This window comes from Poecile atricapillus, chromosome Z (assembly GCF_030490865.1).
Source record: "Poecile atricapillus isolate bPoeAtr1 chromosome Z, bPoeAtr1.hap1, whole genome shotgun sequence".
Classification (NCBI taxonomy): domain Eukaryota; kingdom Metazoa; phylum Chordata; class Aves; order Passeriformes; family Paridae; genus Poecile; species Poecile atricapillus.
In genome coordinates, this window is record NC_081289.1 from 28,252,414 (window position 1) to 28,273,191 (window position 20,778).

At 41.1% G+C, this 20,778-nt stretch overlaps 2 protein-coding genes across 14 annotated transcripts in view; one reads left to right on the plus strand and one right to left on the minus strand.

Annotated features, from left to right (window-relative positions):
• The window catches only part of LOC131592587 (phospholipase-B 81-like), a 37,178-nt gene extending 36,156 nt beyond the window's left edge, over positions 1 to 1,022 (plus strand). For both annotated transcript variants that reach the window (XM_058864184.1, XM_058864185.1), the window contains exon 11: positions 770 to 1,022. In XM_058864184.1, coding sequence (XP_058720167.1) covers positions 770 to 937 — 168 coding nt within the window. In that variant the 3' untranslated portion in view covers positions 938 to 1,022. The remainder of the gene's footprint in view (positions 1 to 769) is intronic.
• Positions 928 to 20,778, minus strand: part of LOC131592582 (activating transcription factor 7-interacting protein 1-like) — an 87,438-nt gene continuing 67,587 nt past the window's right edge. For all 12 annotated transcript variants that reach the window (XM_058864170.1, XM_058864171.1, XM_058864172.1 and 9 more), the window contains 5 exons: positions 20,387 to 20,465; positions 14,680 to 14,856; positions 13,247 to 13,432; positions 10,902 to 11,011; positions 928 to 9,520 (listed from right to left, as the gene is read on the minus strand). In XM_058864170.1, the coding sequence (XP_058720153.1) occupies positions 9,104 to 9,520; positions 10,902 to 11,011; positions 13,247 to 13,432; positions 14,680 to 14,856; positions 20,387 to 20,465 (969 nt within the window). In that variant the 3' untranslated portion in view covers positions 928 to 9,103. The remainder of the gene's footprint in view (positions 9,521 to 10,901; positions 11,012 to 13,246; positions 13,433 to 14,679; positions 14,857 to 20,386; positions 20,466 to 20,778) is intronic.

A 20,778-nucleotide genomic window follows, 5' to 3' on the forward strand; every position in this document is an offset into this window, starting at 1 on the left:
GTATCTCCATCACTGTGTCCAGCCAGCTGTGTGTTGCAGTAGACAGTAGTGGGAGAGTCCCAGAGCTGGCTAATAGAAGAGGACTGCAGAAAACGGCTTTATAGAGGGGTCTGGTAAGGGAGTGGTCAGTGCATGCTGCAGTGCCTTTGCCAGCATGGTTAGGCAAGGGGAATGGGATGGGCTGGAGGTGGAACAGGGGGCCTGAGAGGGGCATTGAAGGAAATAACCCAGAGCACAGGCCAAACCTGTTCTAGTTATAAACTCTACAGACAAATTTAGTGGCTGAGTCTGGGGAGATGGAGCAGGCTGGAGACCTTTCTGGAAAAAATGAAGGAACAGCACAGAGCCTGGGTAGCAGTATTAACTCTGCTGTCTTCCTCCATTCCCCTATTACCCTGACATGCCCCAGGGGATGGCCCAAGTGCTCAAGATGCAGCAGAGCTTAGGGCAGACCCCCTCATCTGCCTGCTGCAGCCCCAAAAAAGCAGGGAGGGTTGTCCTAAGGGCAGATGCTCTGGCTCTTTCAGCCTGGCTAGTGCAAGGGCTATAGGGCAAGTGTGGGCTTGTGGTTTGCTGTTGCCCTTCAGCACTGGCTGCTGCGTGGCTGAAGATACCTCTGTGCAGAGGAGGAATTGCTGCCTGTGCTTGTTTCCCTCTGCTCACTTCCCTCACTTTATCAAATCTCCCAGAGCTGTTCCTGCTGTCTGGGATGGGGATGTATCAACCCTCACGCTGCCCTTTTGCCCCGGGTTCCTGTCCTTTGTTCCAGGTGTCGGATTTCCGCCTGGCTGCAGCTTTCACAGCCTCCGCCATCAATGGCCCTCCAGTGCAGGGCGGTCTCCCCGTCTTCAGCTGGAGACGGTTCAACCGCACGCGGCACCAGGGCCTGCCGGAGTCATACAACTTCGATTTTGTCACCATGAGGCCGATCCTGTAAAACTAGCGTCAGTATCCACAAGTGGATGATTTTTTTTTTAATGGAAATTTTATTCTTGTGTAATAAATCAACCTGAATGTCCACATCCCTGTGCCTTATACCTGCCTTCCCATGTCCTGCCTGCTAGGCACTTTGTATTGATACTGGCTGCTTCACTGTAGCCCAAGGCATGTTCCTTTCTTCTGAGCTGTTTGGGTGGCCCTTCTTCTGACTAGGATTGATGAGAAGCAGGTGGCACTGCTTTCTGTTGATCTGAGCCATCATCACAGCTGTTCCAAGAGCAGGAGTGAGGAGCAATGCCACCAGTGGGAGTGATCTGTTTCCAGTAGCAACATGGGACCTGTCTCCAGGGCTGGGCCAAGCATGGTTGGCCATGCTTTGGGCCATGAAGGCCTTATCTTAGTGCTGGTTTGATGTCTGCCTTTTGTCTGAGTAGTGTGCTGCAAGTTGCTTCCCATCAAGCGTGTGTTCTCCATGTCAGATCAGTTTGTTCTGTACAGGATGTGGCTTTCAGTGGCATTCAGTGTCAAGACTTGCTTTGTGTGGCCAAAGCATCTGGCAATGTCAGGCTGCAAAAGAGGATGAAGGGAAGCAGCCTGATGCTTTGGAAGTGCCCCCACCCCAGGCTGCAGGGACAGAAATGTGATGCAATGGATCTCTTACAAGGGATCTCTCTCTTGGAATGGATGAGCCCTTGGAATGCAGTTGCTTGGTGCCATCTTTGCCTGCACTCTCGGATGTGACAGGGGAATGTGACAGTGAAATGGCTGTGAGGGCCGGGGCTGTGCACATTACTCTTAGTTACCTGTATTTACATCGAGAAATTGAGTCACTGGGCTGTTTTGTGCTAGATGTTCTATGTATAATTAAGTAAAACAAAATAAACAGCTCTTTCCTCATGTCTTTGAATGGTCCAAGCTAAATAGTGCACAGCACTGCCCTGTCTTAGGAAGGTGAAGAAGGATGAACAGTGTGAGGTTTTAATGAAGCCTCTAGAGTTTAGCTTGTGTGATGGGGAAGGGAGCATGTTACTGCAATATGGGTGAGGTTCTACCTAAATATTTGGCTGTCACAGTAAGGGTGATTTTTGCCAAGGGAAGAGGGAGACCAGAAGTTACAGCAAAGCTGTTGTTGATGAAAAGTCCATGAAGGGACTGAAGTAATTTGTTTGCTGAGGTAGGAGGTAGGTGCTTTTTTGCACAGTTTTATATAAAAATACAAATGGAGAAGTACTGTTTAAGAGTTGGTCCCAGGAACCAGGACATTTCCAATGGATTACTGCAGTTGAACAGTGTTCTCTACCCAGGGCACAGCTAGATGCTTCCACCTGGAGGGTGTGGAGCTGTGTGGCACCTGTGGCCTGTCCATGACATGACAAATAGGCCTGGAAATGGCAGCTCTGCCTTTCTCTCACCTTGAGCATCCTACTCTAAGGTATGACCTGCTTTATGCTCCAACCCTGAGTTGTGGGAAAACAGCTCCATTTTTGAGAGTCCCTTTCTGTATTTACTTACTAAATAAACACTAAATAGTAAAGTATTTATTTTACTATTTATGTGAGTCTTAGGACTCCAATCCATGTGACTGTGACTGTTTTTTTGCCTATGGTTGTGCTGCTAAAGGCCGCTGCATTCCTCTTGCTGTGCTGTCCTTTGTGCTTCCTTTATTGCCAGGCAAGCCAGGATTCATTTGCCAGTCCTGACCACAGCAGCTGGGTCCAACTCCTCTTCCCTGCACAGCTGCATCAGGGACCAGAGGAGGCTTTGATAGGGTTGCATGGCCCTGTAGGCAGGTGCAAAAGAACTGACAGGCAGCTGCATGAATTTAAAGGTCTCTTTGAGTATCTTATTTCCTTCCCCAGACCCCACTTGGAATAAAAAAAAGGAAGGTATACTCTAAGCAGAGGATTTGTGGCAGAAGTTGCCACCTTTTTTGTACCCTGCTTCCAGGTTTTTTCCAAGTCCTGTGTCTTCTGACTCTTGTTTCTAGATTTGGCTAGAGGGACTAGTTGGGAAGATGGAAGTGGGAGGTGGTTGTGATAAAATCTCTCTTGCCATAATGAAAAAATCCTCTTCAGTCAATGCCTAGAGGAAATGATTCCTCTCAGGAGGACGGTCAGAATTGTCACATCTAAATGCAAGCTTGCACATGCTTTCCCATCCCCCTTTTCTGAAATTCAGTAGCAAACTCATCCCTCCTAGTTCTAGTGGTCATACCCTCTACAGCCCCAGGTCTAACAGGGGCCACAGTCTGTCACAGCATCCTCTCTCTGTAGCAGGAGACACCTGGGCAAGGTCTTATCAGCCTGCCTAGGCCAGACTGCACAGTACTTCAGGACAAACCAATAGCAGTCCTTTGCTGTCCTTTGGACAGTGCTGCTGGCTCACATTTGATTCTCAGCTGACTGCTGGGTTTTTTCAGTTTCCTTAGCAGAAGCAGCAGTGGTGTGCAGAAATGGACTTTGCTCTTGGTACATTCTTCTCTGGGGCTGTAGCACTTCTTTCCAGACCTACTATGGAGTGTGTGCCAGAGCTACCCTGCAGCAAAGTGAGTTCACACGTTCACATTCTCACTTTGCTTTACTTAGCAGGAACTACAATTACTGCAGTGCTTGAGCAGAGTAGCTAAGCTGTATTTGATGATAAAACATAGGTTCTGCACTATGTGCCATCCATATACCTCTTAGTCTAAATAGGCAGTTTGAGAAACTCAGGACTTTCAAGTGGGATTGTGCTGAGGCATCACTTCACACGAGTCCATCATCTTCTGGTCAGTGACTTGAAGAAAATTTTAGTAAGTGCATGGAAACTAATTATTACCATCACAAATTAATTATATGCCCTTGAAGTACGGGCTCAGCACTAACTCAGGGTAGGCATGTCAGTAACTCCATGTTCTAAGGACTTTGAGTTCTCTACAATTTGGTAGCTGGGTCCAAGAAGTAAATTTTCCCAGACTGCCTTCTAGTCCAGCTGTTTATTGGTCCAAAACAAGTTGCTGTTCCTGGCCTCTACCCTTAAAGCAGCTGGGTAGGAGGCAGAGTCCTTCATGATGCCTGCGCTGAAACACGCTTTTATTAATCCTGATTTCATTATGCCTGATAATAATCAGAGTGATGCACTTCGTGCTGAGCACAGCAGCTGCTCCCTGGCCAGGTGAGTGGGCCCCCATGCTTGAAGGGTGCTCTGAAAAACTCCGGTACTTTATCCATTGCATCTTGCTGAAAGAATGATCATTGCTTCAGAGATCAAACCCAGCATCTTGGAGGGCAAGGAGAGCAGCACCAGCATCTGGATTTGCATTCCTGTATTCATTTGGGGCAACTGTGGGGTGCAAGTCACTTTATTCTGTCTGTCCACACTTTGCAGAAATGCATGGAAGACAACTTTGCAGAAGTTACAGCCTTGCTTTGGTTTTTTTGGTTCTGTGAGGGCAGCACTATGCAGCTGACTTCCTGCGAATGACCAAGGGCCAAACTCCTGCTGCTCAATCTAGCTTGAGCAAGTGGTAACACCTGTAATGAGGAGGAGCATGGGCTCTGGGCTCTTTTTTGAGAGAGTTGCCTACTGAGGTGTCAGGAACTAAGCACAAATGACTCAAACTGTTAAAAACCCAGTAGTTTTATTTCAAAGTATAAATTCCAGGCTTGTCAGACAAAACCCCACTACAGTTAACACAGACACACACTAATCTACAGTACATACAAAAACAGGGAAAGTGGCAACAGCCCAGTTTAAATTGGACATTAAATCAGTCCTACATTTTTTCTTTTGTATTTACAAGTCCAGGTGGAAAACAAAACAAGAAATCAAATTTGGAGTTTTCCAACAAAGGATTTTGCACGTTTGACTTCCGTTAGCCAATAAATTACTAAAGCTGAACAGGAATTCCTGAACAACTACTACTCAGCTATCTTATTTACAGCTGCACCCTATTAATTTAAGACAGCAGTACAAATATATATATATGTGTCTGTGTATATACACACACACATCTATACATACATATATAGACATATGTATATAAAAGAGAAGAATGCTCAGCCTGCGTAATGATAATGAGCAAGATGCCTTTTTAACTTAAAAGGGATGAAAAAGAAAAATCACTGATTTGCTTTCTCCTAGCTATTGTTAATTTTTTCCTTCTCCTCTCAGAAGGCGTTTGGAAGGGAATAGATTTGCATGGCAGGGCTGGCTTAGTCTCATTTGATCTCTTCTCCCTACAGTCTTTTCATACAATGCCCACCCCTACCCAATTCAACAAATTAAAAAAATATATATTCAATATATCATGCTTCTATTTAAAATATCTGCATAGATATTTTTGACAAAAGGAGAATACTCAAAGGGTGTATAAGAAGGCAGAATCACAGCTTGCTTTTGTACAGTGTATGCAATACTCATCCTGGGAAATGGCTGTCTCAGGAGCAGGAACAGATGTGACTTATCCCTACATATAATATTGTTTTTTATTTACTGTACATTTAAGATGAACAGCATCCAGGAAGGGCTGAAGTGGCTGTTTCTGTTACAGTACAAAATGATATTCAGGTCCTACTACTGAGCTGAGTTGTGGTCCCAGTGAAGACTGAGGGGTTTTGCCTTTGTTTTCAAAGGAAGCAGGGTAAGACCTCTTAATTTTACAGGGAGAACTCCATGGATGTTTCCAGCCTTGTGCTAAAAACCTTGGGAATGGGTGTCTCAGTGCTTGTGCTCGGTAATCTAACGCGGCCAAGGGCAGCACAAACAATTCCAAGGACCAATGTCAGACCAATGCCTAGGGAAGCTGCTTAGAGCATGGAAATAATTACAAGCTGAGAGATCTGCATCCTGGTGTTTTCTGAAGCCAACACTGGAGACCGTACAGATGCTATACCTGCAGTCTGCCCCCTCATAGCATTTATGTTTTTGTATCCAATGAAGTTTTTTAGCCATACTGCAACATAAGAGGCCAGTGAAGCTGTAACTAGGAGAAATGCAGAACAACATTCTGCCATCAGCACTCCACAGCTCCACAAATCACTTTCAACCTGGACAAATGCCCTTGTATCACACAGAGAAAACAACCCAAACCTAAAACACACCAAAAAGTAAATGAGGATGAAAAAAACCACAGCTGTAATCAGTGCCATGTTTGCTAAAAGACAGGCAACTCAGTCCAAGGTGGTACTGCTGAAATGTCATGTACTTAGAGGCAGCAGCAAAACAAAATCACAGAATTCAGACACGAGTCAGGACACCAAGCTATTGAAAGATGGAAAAACTTGCATTAAGTGCAGAGAAGAAACCAAACCAAACACTTCCAGTTAAAAGCCATACAGATTTTTTTAGCATATTTAAAAGTGGACGGCCTCAGCGATTGACACTTTTCATTAATGAAGAGACCAGTCTAGAATCACAGTATTAACACACCTGTACTGAATGTTGCCAAATATTTTGGTAATACTTTCAAATAAAGTCTGTAAATGAAACAAATTCTTTCTGATTGATTGTTGCTAGCAGAAAGTTTCTTAATAGTTTTTAATATTTCTGAGAGATAAAGGATAATAAAACCATCAGCTACTCGACTACATGGGAAAAACTGCTGTGAAGTAAGGAATTAAACACTACTCGTGTTTGTTAGCAAGCTCATGATACGAGTCTTCTTTCTCTAATGATGCAGCCCACAAAACCTCCAAATGGAATGACAGACCATCCCATATTAATACCTCCACTGGAGGAAAGAAAATACTCTAATGCAGGACTTACACTCCCTGCCTATCCCAAAGGAGACTAACCTAAAAAACAAGGGATATCTAAATGGAAGCTTAACCTGTAACAAAGCTCACATATAGTTTGGGCTGGAATCACAACTAAATAAATGAAGTAAGTTCTACATTGTATCCTCATGTTTATTTTAACTTTCAAACCGTAAAACTTCATAGTACTGATACGGCCAATGGCTCTTTGGTACCACCTCAAAGACACATTAACAAAAAATTGTCCAAGGACTTGACAGCCATCAACTGGAAAGAACTGTTCTAATCTCTATTACAGAGCTCTTTATAAGACCTCAAATTTAGTCTATTTCCATAAATAGACTAAATGCATTATTAAGTAATTATTCCTTGAAATAAGCAAACAAAACATTTACTTAAACACAGAAAAGTTCAAGGCATTTTTGATAATTAGCACCAGAAATACAGGGACAACTGCAGTTCAAAGGAAAGGCTACACATTGTTCATACACAGCATGAACCTTCTCTAAGGATACTTGGATTTAGCCAGAATTTTTGCTTGCCTAAATCAGCAGGAACTGCTATACCTTTAAATGCAAGTTTCCATACAGAGAATATCCACCCGAGAGAAGTGACACCCCCAGCTACGTTAAGTAGCACAGTAAACCAGACAGAGGTCTACACTGCCATTTCTTTCAGTGTAAAGGTTCTAAAAGAACAACAGCTACAGAACCCATAATCTCATAGCGTATTTCATCTGCCTTGTTTGGAGATTTAACTTCTCTTGACACTTCAATCTTGCTTCACACTTCAATGTGTTGGTTTTGAGAGAGAGCATTGAAATGAAGAAGTGTTATACTCTGCAGCTTTGCTATATGGTGAAGTGGATTAAAAAAAAAATCTTTCCCCTCTAAACCCACTGTTTGGTTCTGCTGGGCAGGAATGCAACTGAAAATTGCCAAAATGAAAACCTTGCATCTACTTTCTTGTCCAGGTGCGTTACAGTTTTGTTCTGCAAAAAGCAAATTTAATGTGTCAATGACAGCCAAGGAGATGCACCAATTTTTCTCAGCTCAGAAGCATCATGAAAGCATTATTAACATTTGCAGTTGCTCACACGGTTTAGGTTAGTGTCTAAAATGGCTTCTAACTGCCCTTGGTTGTGGTCTGCTTTCTGCAGGGGCAGGCAAGTAAGGGGAGAGAGAAGCACACTGGGAGGCCAGCTCCTCCGTTTGTACTCAGTGAGCATCCAAACAAGTGCAAACAGGTAGAAGCTTTCATGGCACTGTGCCACAGGGGTTTCTTCTTTGGCTGAATTGCAGCATACAGCTTTCCCAAAAGAACCAGAAAAATCTCTGGAGGAAAATAATGTCTGTATACTCAATATTCTGGACAGGACAAAAACAACTACTCAAGAATTACAGTAAGGAAAGGGTTGAGTGATACTGGAGGTAAGAACAAATTCACCATCAGCAGATGTTACAATTTCTTGTCTTTACAGAAATAGTAATTACTGCAGGCCTGGAAAATGAGAAGCACTAATAAAAGACTAGAAGGGTAAAGGGAAAAATAACTCCAAGCAAATAAAAGAACAGCACAAGGTATCTGGCTACATTTTATTTCTGAAATTATTCTTTAAGGCACAAAATAAATCTAAAAAATAGGGATGGATGTATGAGGGGAGGGGCAGAGAAATAGTCTGAAGTAGAGAAGTGTGAATGCAGTCTTTACAATCCAGTTTCAGATCTGATCAGGGAATGCTCCCAGGGTGAGTAGGGGAGGATAGTGAAAATAGAGGAGCATTCTTACTTAGAAGAGGTAGGAGGTTTGTGGGATGATTTATTATTTTTTTTTCCCAGCACCTCCAAATTTACACGAGTTCCTGGCCAGACTCACATTCCCTTCCCTCCCCTCAGAGAGCTTATTACAGTTTGCAAGGTAAGACCAGATCACTCAATGTACCAGTACAAAAAAAGACCTTGTATCACCCTTCATGTCACAGCCTGCTCACAGACTGCTGGGGGACAAGAGGCAGATCATTCTTGCCCTTGTGTTGATGTCTCAATAAACATCACAGATGTGTATGTTTTACTTCAGATAAACTGCAATTTACTATTTTGTTTCCACTTTGAAGCAGAATCTCAGGCATTCAGGATGCTGCTCTTGGATAAAGGATAGTAGGTACCTAGGTAGAACACCTGTCATGGAAGGAAAACAAAAATTTTCAAATGGCCAATGACATGAACTACTTAGAAAAAACAGGCTCTCTTGCTGCAGATCAGACTTTATTTTTCTTTTGGTTCTGAATGCATGTAGTGTATCACACAGCTGTCTAAAATAATCCCACAGAGTGGTTTTAAAGGTGAATTACATGCATGGGATCAATTCCTCGCAAAATTGGGGTAATTCTTGATAGCAGGACAGGTTTAAAGGGTCCAAAGAGCTCTAGTTTAACTGCTCTGGGAAGAGATCACATCTGTGGACTGGGGGTCACAGAAGGGTCCGAAGCGTCCATAGATATCCTTAGCCCGGACTGCAAAGTAGTATTTGCTGCCGGACACGAACTGTGTCAGAGTGCACGCCATGGGCAGCGGCAGCGCCTTCACCTCCCCGATCTTCTTCCACTGCGAGGGCATGGTGGCACTGGGGTCCTCGTGGTAGGCATACAGGTGGTAACTGTCCACAGTGGCACAGCTCCGGTCCACCTCCATCACACTCCATGACAGCACAATCCCATTCTGGCTCTGTACCCGGGCCAGCTTCAGCTGTGGCTTTTGAGGTGGAGAAGTGTTGGCAGCTTCAGGGGGCAGACGTGGTGGCTGTGGTGCCTCTGGAAGTGGGGCGGGATGTATGGGGCGTGGTGGCTCCTAAGCAATGTAAGAACAATAAGGGAAAGGTCAGAATCTACAGTAATGAAAGGATGCTTTAATTCATCATTCCCCAGGTAACTGGAAGCAGATGAGCCTGCAATCACCCAGCCATCACAACTCTCAGTCAGTCCTGTGTGCAGAGGCAAGGCAGCAGCAGCATATGATGAGAAGGGGTGGGACCAAGGATGCCATAAATTCTTAAGTTATTCTCATATAAATCCTTAGTTGTACAAATGATCGCTGCCACAGTAATTTCCCTGTATCTTCCTGGCTTCCAGCCAGGAGAGGATGAACTCAACACTGTGCCCATTACCAGGACTGAGCAAGCAGGTTCACAATGACTTTGAGCCAATCTACGTTTGAGCTGCTGTTCCCATGTTACCCACACCCCAGGCAGCTGACAACTCATCTTATCTACAGACAGGTGTTCAGTCACAAATGGAAGAAAGGGCAGTGATGCCACATAGAATTTAAGATGCCACCTTAAATGGATCACAAAAGCTCAGCCTCACCTTACTGAAAATTTTGAAATGAGGGCACAAATATGTCTTTCCAGTGATATTTCTTTTTTATACTGCAGAAACAGTCCTAGGTCTCTCATTATAACTAAGATGGATGTAGGAATGTGGTTACAGTGCTTCAAGCCTGAGATCTTTCAGGTCAGAATCTGGAGTAGTTTTTGGCATCTTAAGTGTTCTGTGTGATATTTGCTTCATTTATTCTTGTTATTTGTCACTGGAGAGTGTATTAAATTGATGGTGTCTAGACTGAAAGGATGGTAAGCCACCTTCTTGGTAATATATGTACCATTTCAGGACACCATAAGTAATGACTGCCCAACAGTGAGTTTACAGGCAACATATCTGAAATGGAATTAAAAGACTCAGAGAAAATTCTCAAATTCTTGCCAAAAGGGGTTTTAGGTGATGCAGAAGTAATCACCCTCAACACTGGCTAAAAACCTCTCTATTTTGGGAGTTGGCAATCTTGGAGATTTGGTCTGTTCCTTGTTTTCCTACCTCAGTCTTGCAAACAGCTCTACTGAAAACTGGTCATCCAATTCATAGCCAAACTATGACTAAACTTTTTACTGGCAGTTCTTCTGTACCCTTGACTCCATGAGTCACCTGCAGACAACTCATGCACCAATTCTCAGTATGTTCTCCTGGTAATTTGGAGAAGGCCAGGGTGAGCCAACAGACTGCACAGCTTTTACCATTCTGGGCAGCAGTTGCTGTAGGTGACTGGGTGGTGCCATGCATGAGAATCATCAACAAGGCATTTCACTATTCCACAGCTCACACTAAGAGCAGCCAGAGAGTCCCAGTGCAGAGACAAGGCTGTACATAGCATCAGGTGGTTGGAAAGCCCCACTCACAGTGTGCGTTGGTGGCGGTCGATGGTGCACCGTGAGCTGAGGCGCTCCAGAGCCCAGAGCCAGCCCGTTGTTCACCACGTAGGTTGTCTGAGGCATTCTCACGGTCACACCTGCAAGGAGCACGACCAACACTGTGAGTATTCAATACTTACAGGCAGCCAAACAGAACACTGGAAGACCAACTCCTTGGTTGAGCTGGATGAAGCCAAATTTCAGACAGACTGCTCCAGCTGCCAGCAGACTGATGAAGCACTGCATAACAACAAAATCACCTGCCATCCCCTGAAGCTGAAAAAGTGAGAGACAGCAAGTGCTTGTATTTGCAGAGGGGACAGAATGTTGTTTTAGCACTTTGTAGCATGAAAGAAATGGGTGAGGAGAAGTGTGGGAGATACAAGGAGCTTAATTCTGAGAAGAACAAGTACACCATTTTGGGATTCAGAAAGGAAAAGAGAAATGCTCTTGCAGCAAATATTATCCACTCAGAAGGCTGTTCTGTGGATGGCACTGAAAGCAAAGAAAGCTAAGTCACTGTCCAAGAAGCTTGTCCTCCCTCAGAGAACAGACTCCATGATGGACGCTACTCACAGGTATAACCATTTCAGTCATTCCCACAGCAAACTGCCTGGCAGGAATAAACTGGATAATTTTATAGCCTTGTAAATAATATCCAAAAGTCTTGCAAGCTATCAAGTTTTCATTCATTTTATACCACACCTAATTCTCTTAAGTAACACTTTATCTATTCACTGTTGGAACTTTTATGTTCTGTGAACTCAAAGCTTTTGCTCATCGTTACGGATTGCCCAGGTTGTCCCTCCATTTCCCTGCATGTCTAGAAATGCAAGATTTGGGGCAATCTCTACGATGCCCTAGTTCCACACATGTGAGAGTGAAGCAGTCTAATACTCCAGAAGACAAGCTCACAGAGCAACACATTATCAGGAAACCACAGCTATTGAATGGCAATTTCTTCTCTTTATAAACACTCATTAAACTACAATCCATAGGGGATGAGTGTCAGAAGTCTGTGAAATCTGTGAGTCCAAGGCAGGGAGCTCAAGAGTGCTAAATCTTAATGCTTTAATTATAAAGTGCTAGACACTGTGTAGGTGCTTAGTATCTTTTTCTTGTTGGAATCTTTAAGAAGCTGATGAAGCTGTGCAAACTCCTGTAGGATAAAGTGTCACATGAGCTGGCTATTTTTCCTCTATGAGAACCTGGTAAGATAAGCTGGTTTAGTATGACTGTAGTTCTGTCTCAGGAAATTACAACCATCTGAAGATGGTCAGAAATGCCTTAAATAAGATATAAGATACAAACACAGCATCACTTCTAGGTAGGGATACTACTCACTTGAGGCAGATGTACAAAACTGCAATCTACAAAACACTTCGGAGGAGTTCTCACAGTCAGTTTTTCAAAGACAAAATGCACCAATCTTACTCAAGAAACATCTGCTACTGGCACTAAAGGCTGTTGCAATGATAATATAAACAAATGTAGATCAGTAGCAGCATCAGTACCAGAGTATCACAAAAGCAGGCACATATTCATGAAACAGGGAAATTTCTGTTAAACATAAAGGTGTTAAAAATAACCATAGTGTAGAATTTGTGGGGAATAAAAAAAAAAAAACAAACCAGTTAAAATCCACCACTTTGTAACAAAATATAATTTAAGTTCTTTATTTTTGACATGTATTGCTCATTTCAGAAAATGAATTTACTGCTAGGAGAAAGTATCAGTTATGCATTTGCAAAGTCAAGGGGAACTTGCCAACATCTTTACTCATTGAAACTCAAGCATGTATTAATTCCTGATACATCCGGTGAGAAAATTCATCTCTTCAGGCCTTGAGAAAGGAAGGAAATTTGCTGAACACAGGACATCAGAGATTGTTAAGGAATTGCATTAGGATGCCTGAGACAAATGTGACTTTTAGACAGGAAATCAAACATGATTTTCTGCGTAAGTATGTTTTAAACTTCCGCCATAATAAAAAAAAATGGTCTCTTTCTCAGAACAGTGGCACTTGTCATATTACTCCCACTGCCTTGTAATGTATGGAGCATGTCAACCACAGATGCTTAACTGGGAGAGCTGGTGCCTGGGATGATTTAAATCCATTTTTTCCTCATTCACATAGCTGCAAGCAGAATTTCTTAGTAGCCTAAGAATTTTCTCAGGTCTGCAAGTTGGGGAAAAAGCCCCTAACCTCTCTAACTAGGATCAGCATTGTAAAAAGACCAAACAACAAACCCAAATCAAAAACCTAAATCCATCAGGTAGAACATACCAAGCTGTGTCACGGTTAGAAGCGCATGGAAGGAATCATCCCCTACCTCCAGTCTGTGGGGTGACTGGCCTTAACCCTGGGCTGGTCATGACAGCTCCTCTTACAGGATTCTGAGCCGGTGGTGCAGGAATAGTGGTATAGACCACCTGATGATTACCAGGGGTTCTTGGGATAGGAAGCTTGGGAACAGCTGGAGCCACAGGCCGATGAGTTACATTCACTGTTGTCGAAGCTGAAAAAAAAGACAGAGCACACCCTAAACCTGAATTCCATGACTCAAAGCTGTATGCCTACTCCAGAGCACACATCTCCTTTGGAAAACTGACTCATCTGAGCCATGTAAAATAAAAACCGTCTCTGTCTGCTTTGGATACTGCAAGAAAAGTGAAAACAGTCTAAACAGTATTTTCACCTGAAATATTAAGGTCAATATATATACAGCTTCCTAGGAGAAAAGATATATTTATTTCCCCAATCCCTGCAAAGGTTCTGTGTGTAAAGACAGTGGAAGAATATAAAATCTACAAAGAATTTCAAAAAAAGGAAAAAAAAAAGTGTATCTACATTTCTTTAGAAAAGGGAAAACAATCACACTACAAAGTAGGATGTACCTAGGGCTAGAACTTTAATGTTCGCCCGAATGTTAACCATTCCCTCTGCCAAAAGCATTAATTGCACAGGAACAGACGTAGCAACGATGCTGATACTTGTCACATATAGGTAAAACCTTACAAAAGAAAGGCCTTGTAAAATCATGGTTCTGGCCTTGTTACTTTGGCTAAGTATAGCCAGCAGCTAGCCTGGTTAAGTTCCCATGCAAAAACATCCTTGAAAAGAAAAAGTTCATTAACATAACAAACTATTGTTGGGAAGAAAAACAAGTGCGCCTGTAATAACAAGGCATTTGTTCCATAACAATCAGTAGAAAAAGTATGTAAACATTGTTAGAGAGAAGAGTTTTGACTGACATATACACTCACCATTACCAGCCAATGAACTGAGTTCTAACCATCTGGAATTAAACATGGTGCCTTCTAATAACCATATAAATATAAGCTGTGTGCAATAAAGATTGGGCCATGATGGAAGAAGAAACAGGTGTCATTGTCCATCTCTACTACTACAGATAATGTTTTTTCCCCCATTACTTAAAGAAGGTACAAGTTTCTTCTCCTTCATTTTTACCAACAATAGTGTATTTAATAATTTCCATGACCATCCTTAGCAGGATTTCTTCCTCTCCATGGAATTACACTGATCCTGAATTGTTTCCAAATCAATCGTACTATCTTTCCCCTTTATCTGTTTAAAACAAAAAATGCTACAGGGGAAACTGACTAGAATGGAGGATTTTAAGTGACTCAAACATTCTGAATATTCACTTTTTATTAAAGATTATCACAGTGTGGAGCACACAGCAGTCTAATTCAAGGAAAAAAGCAGCCACTGCACTCACAAAGTGATGTTCAATGAAGTTACCTGTGGGTAATACATGGATGGTGGTCTGGGAAGGGCCACTTGTTGTCACACCTGGCTGCTGCACAGGGCTTGGCTGCAAAGGTGGCAAAGGCTGCAGGGGTCGAGTCAAGGGCTGGGTAGGTATGCTCAGTCCTGTCACAGGTGCCTGGCTCTGGTTCTGCTTCTGCTTCTTGCCATCTGCATTAAAAGAAACAAAATATATAGACAATAACAGAAATCTTAATTTCTGAATCACAGTTTCAAGCATCACAAAGTTTTACAATCCTTTCCTCCCTCTCCCATTTACAGACTGGTGAGGATATTCCAAGCGTGACATTTCTCTGACCTTTTTTGCTTATGCAAACAAATCTGCAGAAAACTCATTCAGTTCTCTTTGCTTTCATCACCACAATCTCCTCTGCCCAGACACACTCCACAATGTTTTAGTCTATTATCACGAAGTGTGCATATTTCAGAGCAATTTGGAAACATGAATTCAATGGAAAACTGTGCCAAAGTCTTTAAAAGTTTCTATTAATAAAAAAAATCCTAAAACCTTTAAAGGCCTCAACACTGCAGTATTCAAATTTAGTTCCCTAAATAAGCCTTGTCTACCTTTGATGTTTACATCTTTTTTTTGCTCTTTCCTTTGTTCAATCTGTTATTCAGTCCTCTTGCTGCTATTTTGAATTTTCACAGTATTTACTTAAAAAGGGGAAATCGCTTTATTATTTATAGAAAACTTTAAAAAGAAAATTTGTTTTATCACACTGACACCCTCCTTAACATGACTTAACTGACTTGTGATACTGACAAATATTGCCTGTATCAGTGGTTTACTAGAACAATACTTTTTCCTGCTTTAGTTTATTTGTGACTAGATAAAATATTGATTAGAGTACAAGTCTGTATCTAATCAAGACTTTACACAAGTTGCATAAAGAAGAATTGAGAAGCTTTCATCTGGACATTAAAGCACTAATGGGCAGAGAAGACACCCTGGAAGAACTAAAAAACACAAGATAAAAGAGTAGATTTTAAGGGCAGTCACTCAGAAGGATTCTTCCCTAATAAAACTGTACAAGCATCAGCCACTAATTTAGTAAAAGAGCTTAGACCATAAAGATGAAAATATGTAAATACTCATTTTACTCTTGAGAATATATAACAATAAAGTGAGGGCCACATTTAGAATCTTCAATTAAATATACCAACTAGACTTCAAAGCATTAAGAACAGGGTTAATGCCAGCATAGCTCAAAATGATGGGATTTTTAGCAGTTTGAGACTATTTTGATGGTCTCACTAAGCTGTGTTTAACACTAGCTGCTAAGAGCTTGAAGTAGCAATACCCTTCACAAACTGCTTTATGATTCTATGAGACACAATTACAGAATCACAATCATCAAAGTTGGAAGAGATCTTCACGATCATCTAGTCCAACCATCAACCCAGCACCAGCATAATCACCCCCAGACCATGTCCCCAAATTCAAGACCTCAAAAATAAAACACAGTATCAATTGCAGCCCATATTGTCTTTCTGTAGACTCAACAGCCAGGCTACTTCACTGAAGCTATTGGATGAAAATACACTGTTGTTCATTTTGAAAACAAAAGGTGAGATCCTTCCTGCTCTTTGATCAACTAACATGCTTTGTGATTGGTTCAAGCTTTTTTTATTGTCCATGATTATGAGAGATATCCCAGTGTTCAATAAACTACATGACTCTGAAGACATTCCTACAGACTGTTTACTTCAAATACTTACAGACTGATGCACATCTCCACTACCACTGAGTAATTTCAGTGACAAGAGTACATTCTTAGCCCTGACTTAGAAGATGCACTTACAATCCAACAAGAAAAAACCTTTACACCCTACTGCTGTAAATGTGGTTCAAGGAAAGATGACCGTCTGAACAAATGTGAGGGCTTTTCCAGTTTTGCTTCTGTTTTTCATTTCACACAGAGCAAGTTCATTTACCCTTGACAAATCAAGAAGAGCCCCACTGACATTCCAGTGACTGGAAACTAGGTCAGCATTGCACCACCCACAGGAAATGATGACCGATAACTAACCAGACTTCATTAAATAAATGGAAACAAACAGCAAAGGCTATTTAAGTAAAAAAAAAAAAAAACCAGCAAGGAAGACTGGGCACATAGTAAGCACAGGACTAAGGTTAAAAGTCATTATGGAACAGTTTCCAATACTAATTAAATGAACACAGCATCATATTTACAACAAATGTGGATTTAGAGGAGACAGAAAAATAGGCAAATGAGCATAAAATGGAAATTGTTACTACTGGAGGTGTAAGTGAAACTTCTGATCTAATAGAGGGACTAATTTCCATGCCAGAAACAGTCTATAACACTGCAGTTATAGCACAAAGGAGTTTTGAACAGTGTTGTAGTTCATAATGGGTATAGATGGATTACAGAACAGCAAGCATGCCACAGGCACTTTCAAGAGTGAGAAAAAAATTATCCAGAGAACTATAGATTTGTTAACCACATAAAACACCTAATAAAATAAAAAATTGATTATGTATTTAATAATTTTTCCTACAAAATGATAAAAAACCAGAACATAGCTGTTTTAATTTAAGGGTACACTTACATATCTTTTCTTAGACTACAGACCTACTTTAGACTAAATCTACTGTTTCAATATTCATACAAAATAATTTGATGATCCTTTTATAAAAAGGCCAGCAAGGTCCAAAGTGCAAGTACTCCAAGATACTTGCAGACAGCAAAGTATCTAGATTACTCTTAACACGGTTTCTTAAAAATTACATACCCTTTTCATTCACAATTTTTGCACAAATCAGAAGGTATTATTAGATATTAGTAGATATTAAGATCTGTTTAAATACCTTCTACAAGTAACAGAATTAGGTTTACTTTTCATGTGTGTGACAATGCTGTAAAGAAAATAATCAGGCACTGAGTGTTCCCAACACTATGTAAATGTTGCTCTTCAATTTTAATTAGTATTGAGTTAGTATTCCTGCAGGAAACAGCATAAGGCCGTAAGTATTTTCTATCATGAGGTCGTGTAAATTTGGGAGAAAATAAAACCTGCTCCACATTTGTTGTAAACAAAGTGCTGCAGAAAAGAGTACTTGGCCAAAGGTATAGCATTTATATACAGCTGCTTATGATCAAGCAAAAGCTGTGTAGTCTTCCTCTGTTTAACCTTGAAGTTATTAGAACACATTCCTGAGAAACTTGCTCAAAAATCCTAGTGCTGTGTTCTCACTACATGGTGAGATTCAAGCTTTTATTAGGCTTTCTTATGTTTCTACAGCTTATGTTAAAAAAAAACAAAACACTGACTACACAAATTCTAAATATGAACTAACCTGCATTGGCTTCAGACTATCAGTTTCTGGTTTGCAGTGAAGAGACACACAGGAGCTAACCCAGCATGAAAGTACTCCACTAACTTTCCTCTTAGCAGAATGACAATATTCCAACACCTAGCAACTAAGGGGAAAGAATCTCAGAATATCCCACTGCAGAATTTTTTAAGATACTGGCTCAAGTGCCAGCAAAGAAACTGAAAAAGAATTCAGCTGCAATGGAGCTATGACTCTGTAGCATTCCTACCTAGAGAAGCAGTCTTACAGTTATATGTGCAACTGTGGTATTGATCTTCTATGGCAATTGTGAGATGAACATCTACTTAATGCATTAGGAAGAAAAAAGCTCTCTGGAAAATGCAATTTTCAGAAACTTTTAGATAGAAAAATATTATGTGAAATATATTAAAATACTGTGACATGCTATTTTAAAACATACCACAAATTCATTTTAATCCATCTGCTGGGTGTCTTTTACAGAATATTAAATAGGACTCGGGAGGATAACCTTACCTGACAGGCTTGCACAGTTCCAAGCAATCACCTTTTTATCTTTTGGAGAACTAACCTTCAGAAGAGATGACAGTGATAAAAACTTGATTGCCTCAGCTATTCTGACACTCAGCTGATCAAGTCAAAATCCTGGCTGAAAAGGACCTCTGGCGGCTATGCAGTCCAATTTCTTGTTGAAGCTGGACCATCAATAACAAGTTATTATCTCTGGTTTTGCCCTGGTGAATCTCAGAAACATTCAATAGTGCAGCTTCTACCATTCCTCTCTATACCACTATGGTGACTTCTTTCCTCCTCAAGCTGAACTTGAACTTCCTGAACTTGCAGTTCATGGCAACTGCCCCTAAATGTATCATTTGGCACTGCTGAAGAGAGTTGTGCTCCATTTTTTTAAACTATTCTCCAAGTAGCTGCTCTTACACTGTCTCTTGCTTAGCTCTTCGCCAAACATGCCCTGGTCTGTTGATCTCCTCTCACAGGTCATGCACTCCAGGCCCTCACCATCCTCACCATCAGTGAGGGCCTCTCCAGTGGCACAACTCTTCTGAGCTTGAAGAAGAGGGAGCCAAAACTGGACGCCCTATTTCAGCTATGGTTCCACCAGTGTCAGTTTGGGGAATACTTAAATTGAAATGAGAACACACTGTTGTCTCATACTCAATTCACTCTGCACCACATACCCTCTACTGACAGGAGAACCAGACAGTCAGCTATCTGAATTGCATCATGCTTCCCTAATACTTGCATACCCCACACACTCCCTTTTTGGTGATAACATCACATGGAAATGTTCGAGGCCAGGCTGGATGGGGCTTTGCACAACATGGTCTAGTGGGAGGTATCCCTGCCCATGGCAAAGGGGGCTGGAATGAGATCACCTTAAAGATATTTTCTGACCCAAACCATTCTCTAACTCTATTCTTTCTTTCTCACTGGAAAAAAATGCTACCACATGCCAAAATGATTTTCTATATTTATGTAATACAAATGCAAAGCAAGTCAAGCTATTAAGAATGTTTGTGTGGAACTTGAATGCACAAGCTAGAGAAATAACTATCAAGGTCGTCCAGAGGAATCAAACTTCTTGGTGGCTAGACTTCAGAATGTAGCACAGGGACATGCATTTAGAGACCAGACAGAATGAAAATTTTACCTCCAATAGTAGAAATATTATTTATTTCCAATGAAAATGACAGCACAATACATGGTCTTAAGCAGAGTACTTCTGTGAAGTACTATCATTCTTCACTAATCCAATGCTAACTATAATTAGACTGGCCTACATTTACACAATATTTATATAAAAAGAAATGTGTTTTTTTTAAATGATTAAGTGCATCCAAACTACCAAAGTACTTAAGAGCACGACTATATTTACTCTGCTCTTGGCATACAGTCCTTAAGCAAACAACAGTTTGCATTTGGTCTTTAAACTCTTGCACACACAGTGTTAGTTAAACAAAAGATTAGAAGCTGTAATACTCTAATGCCTAAATATCAACTATAGACTTAAATGGCCTTTAATTATAATCAGTAAACAGAAAGAATAAATACATCTAGAAGAGCTTTCGAAAACATCATCAAGAACTCAAACATCTCAAATTACTCTCCAAGCCTGAGGTATTTAAGCAGAGCTAGCACTAATGCTTAAAGGAATGGCAAAAATCTGTAAGACTGTAATCAAAATTCCTTTTATCTAACACCTAACAGAATTTTTTTAATGAGTCCTATCTAGCTGAAACACCACTAAGCAAAAACAGTAGTTTATTCTTTTCTGCCATTCATAGAATGAACACTTGTAGGTTAACTATCCCTGCAGCTAAGAATGTATTTTTCACCTACCTTGAGAACAGCTGTCATCCTCTTCATCCAGTGTAAGATCAATGACACCTCCTGTTTCACTTCCTGTGAACTTCCCGCTCTGAAAAACAAAACTCCTTTGTTTTGCAAAAGCAAATCCAGGGAACACAGGTGGGAAAGGGACACATATTGAACATTCAGAAGGAGAGATCACAGAATTGATACTTATTAGAAAAGAACTGATGAAATGAGCAAGAGAAGGTAATTTCAGACTAATATCCCAGGACATGAAAAATGGGCGATAACCAAACGAATGCTTTGCAGTAACAAGTACTAAATTATTTTCAGCTTTGTAAGAAGTAAAAATCCCTGATGAATAGTAGGATATTGCTGTTTTACAGGTAAATGTATAAAAATCTGCTGTTATAAAGTAT